Source organism: Episyrphus balteatus, chromosome 1, assembly GCF_945859705.1.
Source record: "Episyrphus balteatus chromosome 1, idEpiBalt1.1, whole genome shotgun sequence".
NCBI classification, from domain to species: Eukaryota; Metazoa; Arthropoda; class Insecta; order Diptera; family Syrphidae; genus Episyrphus; species Episyrphus balteatus.
The window spans coordinates 23,510,662-23,520,425 of NC_079134.1; the positions used below are offsets into that span (position 1 = coordinate 23,510,662).

Consider the following 9,764-nt stretch of genomic DNA (forward strand, 5'->3'; position numbering starts at 1 on the left):
TACCCTATTAAATGACGGATTTTTTAAAAATCCTTCTTTTGGATTAGGCTTTAGATTATTATCTTTCAAATAAGCTTTAGGAGATTTTTGTATCTCTAATAGTTTATTTTTAATTTTGAATTTAAATTTTTTGCCGCACTGCAAAAGTGCGAGAGTGTAACGCTAGAAAATGGCGTCACTTTTTTGTGGTGGCTGCCATGGTTCATCGATTTATAAGACGTTATCACGTCAAAAAATTTTAGCATACCGGTTAACATGCGTCTGCTTTAATGCTCACTTTTCTAACATTCGGCCTTATTTCTCAGTTAAGACTCGGCGTTATTTCACTTTGACCAAGTGCAATAAGGCCGAATGTTGAAATTCGGCATTATTTCACTTTTGTAAAGTAAAATAACGCCGAATTTTGGAATTGGGCGTTATTTCACTCATCGTTATTTCACGGTACCCATTTTTTTATGAATTTTTTTTAAATCTTCATTATATTCCAAGTACCTATACAGACTCTAATTTAAAGACTGTGAGTTGTTGTGTTTTAAGAAGAGAATTGAATACAACTTACGAGTAACTTAAACTTATGTATAATGAAGTTCTCAATAAGGTTTTGTTGCAAGAGGATTACGCTTTATAACATTCAGCAAAAAAATCAACTTATCTAAGAAATTATTCGATGAAGAAATAACTCCACTCTTTTTTGTGGTGACGAAATTAATTTGTATTTTTTATTAATTGAATTATTTTGAAATATAACTCTCATAACTTTTTATGCAAAAATTAATCTAAGTCAGCTTTAAGTAGAATTTTTCTTTACCGTTAGTCTCATTTGACGGTCAGTAAGACTAAACGAGAATAGACATTAGTTAGAATTATTTAGATTCATTTATCACAATATGCCTACATCCAATTAACTAATTGTTGCGTTATAAAGTGGAACGCATTTTTTATTTATTAAGAAAAAATAGACAAAAGGAAGTCAGTCAACACATGTCTTAATTTCTTTACAAATTATAGAAAGTTCTTAGTTAGTTTCTATCGGTTTCACTATGTGGATGGGAATTTCAAGTATTTTCAAAGATATTACAAATCCTCAAGATGTCTACGCAACACTTCAACCATTATTCGTAACATCCTTGTTGCTTGGAATAATGCCTTTAACAATTCGTGGTGAAATAAGAAATCGCTGGCTTGGAACTTCGTTGTTCTTTTCCTTGTTTATGATATTTCGAATTGTGTCATTATTTGTCTTTTTTGTCTATGCCATTTTAAAAGGCAAATGTATTCTTGGTTATTTTTTTAAAACACCTTTATCACATCTTGGTGATTTTCTACAAAAAATCAATGGAATGACTGCAAGTGTAGTCTCTTTACTTATTTGTATGATCAAAAAGAATGAACTAAGGCATTGTGTTTACACCTTAGCGGAAATTGAATATCGTTACAAGTATTTGCAACGTTATCCAAGACATATGAGAAAAACATTGATGATATGGGGCTTAATGTCCATTCCTTGTGTATTGAGTGGTTTTTACATATTATACACGGTTTTTGGAATTTTAATACGAAATGGAATTTATCCTTATGGCGCTGAATGTATGGCATTTTTTTCACCCGGATTAATATTGACAGCTATTGGTATGATGTTTGTGTCTTTTATCTTCATGATAAGCGAATATCTAGAAACTTTGAATCAGGTATGTTAAAAATAGTATTAAAAAAGTTTTAAAAGTAAATAAACAATTTGCTTAAGTTTGCTAGGTAACATGTTTGTGTAGTCCCTACTTATATATTTTTAAGTTGGAGTTGAATGTTTTTCCACATGAAATAAACAAATCTTTTCTTTTTGCATCTTTTCCGTCAGATTTATGAACCATACTATTAAACTAGTGGAAAAAATATATATAAATTATAAATTATTTTTTTATAAATTTAAAGAAAAAATTGTCAATAAAAATATCTACATAAAAGCACGAAAAAAAAGCATTTTTTTTTCGGTAAAGATTATCATCATTTAAAGTCAAAATCGTGATCCTTTTTTTTTTTTTGTAAAAATTCGATCGAAAAAAAAAACAAATAAACGTCTGGATGGATTGAATCAAAACTTTGTAGTGTTTTTGAGGGCATACTAAATGAAAAAAGGCACTATCAACATAACACTGGTTTTCTTGATATTTCCAACAAACAGCCATTTTTTCTTGATTTTTTCAAATTGATACAAGAAATAATTTTTTTAATGGTTATAGATAAAATTCTATATCTCAACATCGCAAATGCAAATTTAATCAAGTTATCCGATCTATATGGTAGTTAGTTGGAAAATTGTTGTCTTAATTTTTAGACAAAAAAAAATAAGAACCGGAAAAATTTGAAAAAAAAAATGTTCGGTATTCATAATAAAATCCATTTTTTAAAGTTCTAGTATACGACCATTTTTAAGGAGGAGTACAGTCACTTGAAAAAACCTAAAAAAATTTAGAATTTTTTTTTATTTTCCCTTAATTTTTTCCTCTATCATATTCACATCTTAGGTATTACTTCAAAGTGGTATAATTGTATGCAGAAGTGCAATGTTCTACAAGTTATAATGGAAAGGAAGTCGTGGAAGTTTGAAATTGATCTACGTACGTGTGAAAAAAATTGGATTTTTAAAATAAGGTTTTAGAATCGGGAAAAATTATTTTTTTTTTTTTGCCTCAAATTTTTCGACCGTTTTCAACCGTTTTTTATTTATATCTTTTTATTTTGATAGATAGATAAATAAAATTTATAAGAAAGATAGATAATGAGCAGAACTTTATTTGTGTATTATTTTAATATTCACATTTCTGAGATAACGGTAAAAAATTGGTCTTTTTTTGACGCATGATATCTTTTTACATAGAGCATTTAAAAATTTTTTGATTTAACTTTATTTTGCAAAGAGATAATATAATCTTTTATATGATATATCATACATAACAGTACATGCTTTACAAGCTGCACAATCTTAAAAATGTCTTTACATGCAAGAAATGGTCACCCTAAAAAGGACGGATTGGCGATACTAAATTTAGCATCAAATTAAACCATAAATGATAAAAGTTTCACGATGTCACTTTACAGCACTTTTTTGTAATTGTCCAAAAAGTAAAACAAAAAACATATTAAAGATGTTACAATTTTAGTTAATAGTGATAGAATCTGACTTTTTTTTACAAAAACAAAATTGAATTTAAAAATACATACTAATTTGCATTTTCTGAAATTTTTTTTCCAACTGAATTACTCACTTTCATCGTGATATTGTAATCACTTCATAAACGGTTGTTAATTCCCGTAGGGGAGAGGTGCGGACAGTGAGACACCCTTTTTTTAAATTGGTATATCTTAGAATGTTTTCAAGATAATTTAACGAAACTTTGAAGTCAGTTTAAGACATATTTTATCTTAATGTTGCAAAAAAACTTGTAGTTAAAGAATGAATGAGAGCATCACATTGGACTAAAATGTAAAAAAGTCAAAACGTCTCACTGTTTGCAAAGGGTGCGATCAGTGAGACATTCTTAGGTGAAAAAAAAAATTAACGAAAACGTCAAATAATTAGGTAATTGACAAGTATATAATTAATTAATTTATGTTACTTTAACCCATTTTTTTCAAAAAATGTAAGAAAGCCCAAAAAAAACGAAAGAAAAAACACTACGAAATCATATTGAAGTCATGCTAAAATAATAGATTTTTTCTTAAATCTTATGTCTCACTGTTTGCTTTTTTAAAAATCTATGTCTCACTGTTTGATTTTTAATAATGTCTCACTGTTTACTTTTTGTCATTTTTCGGAAAAATATAAAATTACAAAAAACGAGAAGGAATTCTAATCACATGATATTTTTTTATGAAAGAACATATAAATATAATACATATGTAAAAAGAGTTCTGTCCACTAACCAGATTTTTTTGTGTTATACACTCTTTTTATAACACTCCAAAAACTACTTTCACCTGATTTTGTGTGATATTTTACGGTGTAGGAAAATGGATAGCTTTAATTTAGTCGGGACAAAATTAAAAGACGCAGACGGGGAAATAAAAGTTTTGACACAAACTAGCGTTACTGTGCTTATTTTCAGGAAAGAGAAAAATGGACTGTCTCACTGTTTGCACTGTCTCACTGTTCGCACCTTTCCCCTACTGTAAAAAATAAAGTGAGTATATCTTGAATTAATTGATTGAGATGCTTCTCATGAATATGCGTAATAACGGAATTTTAAAAATCTTTTTTTTTTTGTTTTTGGTTTTTGTTACTTCGGTATCTTTAGGCCTAACGGTATTTTTTATTATGACAACAACTTAATTTTATGACTTTTGTCCAGCTAGTGTGTAGTGAATCGACCAGTGTGCACGGGTGCGAATTTTATATTTTATATATTTTTTTTTTGGAATTGTGAATACAATATTCGAATTCTTCGGAAAATTATCCATCAATTTCATATATGATCCTCTATAAAGTATTGAACCGAAAAAAAATCTAGTGACATGGTATAAACCAAATTCGCACCCGTGTGCCTATCACTTCACAAAAAAGAGGTGTACCTACGGCAACACTTACATTTATGATTGATACTTTTTTCAAAAGCTAATTCTACACTTAAAATTAGTTTTAAAATAAAGTTTTAAAATAAAGTTACTTTAATCAATTTTTTTATGGAAATAAACGAGTGATTCCGATAAAGAAAGTATTTTGTCTATTTTTCAATTTTCTCAAAAAGTAGAAGGCATAAAAACATTATGATTTTCATGATTTGATAAGAAATCAATTAAGGCAGTTTACTTTGTAAGTCAATTTCGAATTGAAGTCCATAGTCTTTGTGAAAATTGTACTCAATGTGCTTTTTAAACTTTTTTTTCTCAAGTTTTGACTTTGAAATCGGGTATTTTAAAAACAATTTATTAAAATAACGTCATTTTAAAATTAATATTAAGTTTATAATTCTAGATTTTGAAAAAAGTTTCAATCAAAACTGTAAGTGTTGCCGTAGGTTTTTAATAATTTTTTTTTATTTTAAGTATTTTTTTTTTAAGAAAATTGCCCCTCCCACCAAAACGGGTGAACATAGACCCCCCCCCCCCTTCCATAGTAAACAATGATTGTATTTAACCCCTCTACAAAATCTCATAATCAGTTCTTGGTGCTTAAGTTATCGTACTTTCCCCTCAAATGTTTCTGTTTTACTTGAGTAAAACTAAAAATGCGAAAAAAAGATAGATTAAAATGGCCATACTTCGGTTAATTTTCAATGAAAAAATTTAGTGAGTACAGCATTTTGAAGGAAATTTAATCTTCTTTTTTTCTTTACAGCAATGTTTATGTCTATCTCAACCCAAAAAAAATGTACAACTAAAAAAGAAAAAAAACTCAAAAAATCGATTTTTTTGATATTTTTTTATGATTGTTTCGACTATTTTGGTATGGAAATTTTTTTTTTCAATTTTTAAAAAAACACAAAATAGGAAATTTAATTCTCTACAAAACGTTTTATGTACAATATATCAAAATTTTGCTTGGTTTACGAGGTATATTGAAAAAACCAAAAAGGGGGCTTTTGCACCTCTATCTTCAGTTTCCACCCTCTCATTCAATAGCACTCCGCGGTTTCATCTTCTCTTATAACCCATTGAACGATTCCTGCAATAAAAACCCGTGAACGTCTTAGTTCCTTATTGCCATGTTTTTTTCGACATAATTAATAGCCTATAATAACGGAATTTTAAAACTTTTTTTGTTTTTTGTTACTTCGGTATCTAGACTTTAGGCCTAACGGTTTTTTTTTTTTTTATTATGACAACAACTTAATTTTATGACTTTTTACCAGCTAGTGTGTAGTAATAGACCAGTGTGCACGGGTGCGAATTTAAATCAAAATCTTTGCTTTGCATAGTTTACCGACAGAATTTGATTTTAAAATTGTTTAAAATTTTGGTCTTTATGGCTTGAGCAGCTTGTTAATAAATAGTTATTTATTTAAATATGCTTCTTGCTTCCGATTTTGCCGCTTTTAATTTGTATATAAAAAACAAATTTTTTTTAATGAAAAACACAATTGTCAATCCAGCCATGTCATGCATAATATTTTCACTTGCTATATAAATTGTATTATGGTTTAAATTTAAATTTAAATTTTAAGTTAAGTTTTAAAAACATGTGTCTTGAATTAAATTAGAGGGAAATGTATATAATTAAAAATTTTAAAAAAAGTAGGTATTGGCAAGGATAGGAATCCAACATAGGACAAGGATTCAAGATTCAACTCTCACGGTGCTAAGTTTTTTGAAATAGGGCCTTCTATCATCGTAATGTCATGTCCTCATGTCTAATGATACTATCTCGAGTTAGATTTTTTTACTAATCATAAACCTGCCCCATAGAACCTAAATACAAACATATGCATATCAAAAGTAAAAATACTTCCTAATGTTTGCTCTTAGATGACACTTTATATTAAATTTGATGTAATGCCATATATCCTATAACCAGCGGACAGGCAATATTATTCCACCTTTATGTCATTTGTCAAACTATGATTAGTAGTTTAGAAGGAAGGATAGAACAAATGAACCCACAAGGATATCAGTCAAACAAATAACATTCGCCTTTTTACTTCCCCGCCGCGCCGTAGTAAATTATAAAGGGAAGCTTTAAGAACTTTCTTTTTGTTCGTGAGCTAATTAAACAAGAGTTATTTATTCTTTCGTGACCTTTTTTAAAAAAAAAATTAATCCAACAAACATCAAAAAGACTATAAAAAAGACTACAAGCAGAGAGGATAAATTTAATAAATTACAATCATATTTTATTCAAATTGAAATTGAAAATTGATTATGATTACTAACCAACGCAATACTTAACGCAATATACTGAAATTCAAAATTTATCATTAGAAGTATGAAGTATCGCATTCTGATTAATTATAGAAAAATCCTTATTCAGTCTATTTCCATTTGACAATGTGGAAAGTTGTACGTTTGATAAAAAATCGTTGGAACGATATAACAAATCCTCAAGATGTCTTCGCAACACTTCAACCAATATTTATTGTATCTCTTTTATATGGAACAGTACCAATTCATATAGTTGGTCCTTTTGGAAATCGTAAAGTTAGATCATCATATTATGGAATGGTCAATATGATGTTTCGTTTGTTTTTGTGCGCATATGTTTTCTACTGTGTTGTCGATACCAATGATTCTGTAATTCGATATTTCTTTCATACTAAAATTTCAACATTTGCTGATAGTATGCAAAAAATTAATGGTTTATCGGGACTTTCAATTGCTATTATTGTTGCTATGATAAAAAAGGATTACTTTGCAAAGTGTTTAAATTTACTGGCTAGTATCGAAAAAAATTGCCTTGAACTGGGGATATGTTTGAATTATAAATATTCAGTAAATATGTTGATGATTCAAATGTTAATTTTAACTGTGTTAAATGGAACTTATATTGTTGGTAGTATTTATGGACTTTTTGAGAGATACGACATTCATCCTGCATTTAGTGCTAAGTTAGGGTTTTTCTCACCGTGTATTTTTATCACTGGCATTGTTATAATGTTTACTTGTATAACGAATAGGATTACAAAGTATTTTAGTTGTTTGCATAAGGTAAAGTCCCAAAACATACTAATTTATTTAAAGCTGATGACTTTTTCAAAACAAATTTTGAACATTTTAATTTTCTTTCTTTCCAGGTTCTCAAAAACTTATCGAATCAATGGGAAAACCGAAAAATCCGATCAGTTTCGGCCAAAAGTCGTTCTATCAATTGTTTGGATTCATTCTCGATGTACACAATAGTAACGAAGAATCCATGTGAAATCATTCATGAATCAATGGAAATTCATCATTTGATTTGTGAAGCAGCTTCAACAGCCAACAAGTATTTCACCTATCAGCTTTTGACCATTATTTCGATAGCATTTTTGATAATTGTTTTTGATGCTTATTACGTTTTGGAGACTTTGTTGGGAAAATCAAAACGTGAAAGCAAATTCAAAACTGTTGAATTTGTGACGTTTTTTTCGTGTCAGATGATTTTGTATCTGATTGCTATTATTTCGATTGTTGAAGGGAGTAATAGGGCTATAAAGAAGGTACCTTAAATTGACTTCTGTAATAAAGGATTTTTTTTTTTTAAACATATTCATCTTTTAGAGTGAAAAAACTGGAGGAATTATACATGGTTTATTGAATAAAGCTAAAAATCCAGATGTTAAGGAGAAACTTCAACAATTCTCAATGCAACTGATGCACTTAAAAATCAATTTTACTGCAGCTGGACTGTTTAATATTGATAGGACACTTTATTTTACGGTACAATTTTCAATTAAACAATATTTAATTTGTTAACTGTTTACTAACATATTTTGTATTATGTTTTTTTTTTTCTTAGATTTCTGGAGCACTCACAACATATTTGATAATATTACTACAATTTACTTCAAGCACACCCAATGGATCTGCGCCGTGTAGTTTTGGACCAGGTCCAAATGCAACAAGTAGTATTGAAACTCATTAAAAATACCTAAATCCAGCAGAAACGCACAATATTGAAGCTTTTTTATATATATCATTTTTTGTTTTGGAGTGGATTTGTCAATTGTACCTTATTGTTGTAAAAATCAATTGAAATATGTAATTTATTTTTGAATAAAACTTGCAAATTATTTTTCGTAATTCGATGTTAATATTTTTTTAGTTGAACATGATTTCAAGTGAACCAAACCAGGATCCGGATATGTAACTCAAATTTTTACCAACATGCCTATAGAGAAGAAGCTTATAGATCAACAAACATCAGATGTGATAATATTAAATAAATACAAAATTCATTTGAGGAAAGAAGTCCTCATTATCCAAAGCAGCAGAATTATGAAATAGAAATGTTTAGTTTTATAGGAAAGATTTGAACCGAAAACCTCTGGCATGACATCCAATCGCTCTAACCATGGAGTACGATTACTGCCAGCAGGAAGTGGAGGATGCCCCAGAGATGCCCCCAAAGAGTGGTGAAAAGATCAACTTTGGAACAGATCGGAGAATTTACAATCTATACTCTACATCTTTTTAAAGATTCATGACAATATTGAGTTCTATCTTAAGATGAAGATGTATAGTGGGAAGTTCATTTCTAGTCTTACAAAATAAAACATCTTAATAAGATGGAGAATGCTCACGGTGGTCTTGAAAACGCTGCAGGTTTTATTAAAATGGACCCCAAAAGTAATGATGCAGATTTGTTCGAAATGATCTCAGGATTCCAAATTTGTAAATTTCAAAATCGTACCTGATCCCTTTTTTGAGTTACAGGCATTTTACATATATACACGCTTTAGAGCATTTGGGAAAAAAAATTTAAACAAAAAACAAAAGCATATTATAATGTCCTATACCTTTTTGAAAAGCTAAAATATACTCCTTGAATTTGATGTTTATATGAAGTTGATTGAATAAATAGTTTTTGAGAAATTTAATTTTAAAGTTATTATTTTAGAAAAAAATTATTTTTTTTTTCTTTCAGTTTATTTTATTCAATTGTTTTTAATAAAGGGTAACATTTTTTTTATACAAATCAATGCTCACATTGGTTTTAAGTCAAAAACAAAAAACCGCATGTTTAAAAGTATCTTAGTTTTCGAGATTTAAGGAAAAATGTATATTTTCTCCAATTTTTTTTTAGCTTTTTTTAATTTTTTTTTTTCAAATAAAAAAAAATTTGCATCAAATCAAATGGA

General features: G+C 28.5%; 1 protein-coding gene across 2 annotated transcripts in view; it reads left to right on the plus strand.

Moving 5' to 3' along the window:
* The window catches only part of LOC129905693 (putative gustatory receptor 28b), a 30,161-nt gene extending 21,532 nt beyond the window's left edge, over positions 1-8,629 (plus strand). For both annotated transcript variants that reach the window (XM_055981233.1, XM_055981232.1), the window contains exons 2-4: positions 7,722-8,123; positions 8,185-8,343; positions 8,423-8,629. In XM_055981233.1, coding sequence (XP_055837208.1) covers positions 7,722-8,123; positions 8,185-8,343; positions 8,423-8,548 — 687 coding nt within the window. In that variant the 3' untranslated portion in view covers positions 8,549-8,629. The remainder of the gene's footprint in view (positions 1-7,721; positions 8,124-8,184; positions 8,344-8,422) is intronic.
* The last annotated feature ends 1,135 nt before the right edge of the window (positions 8,630-9,764 follow it).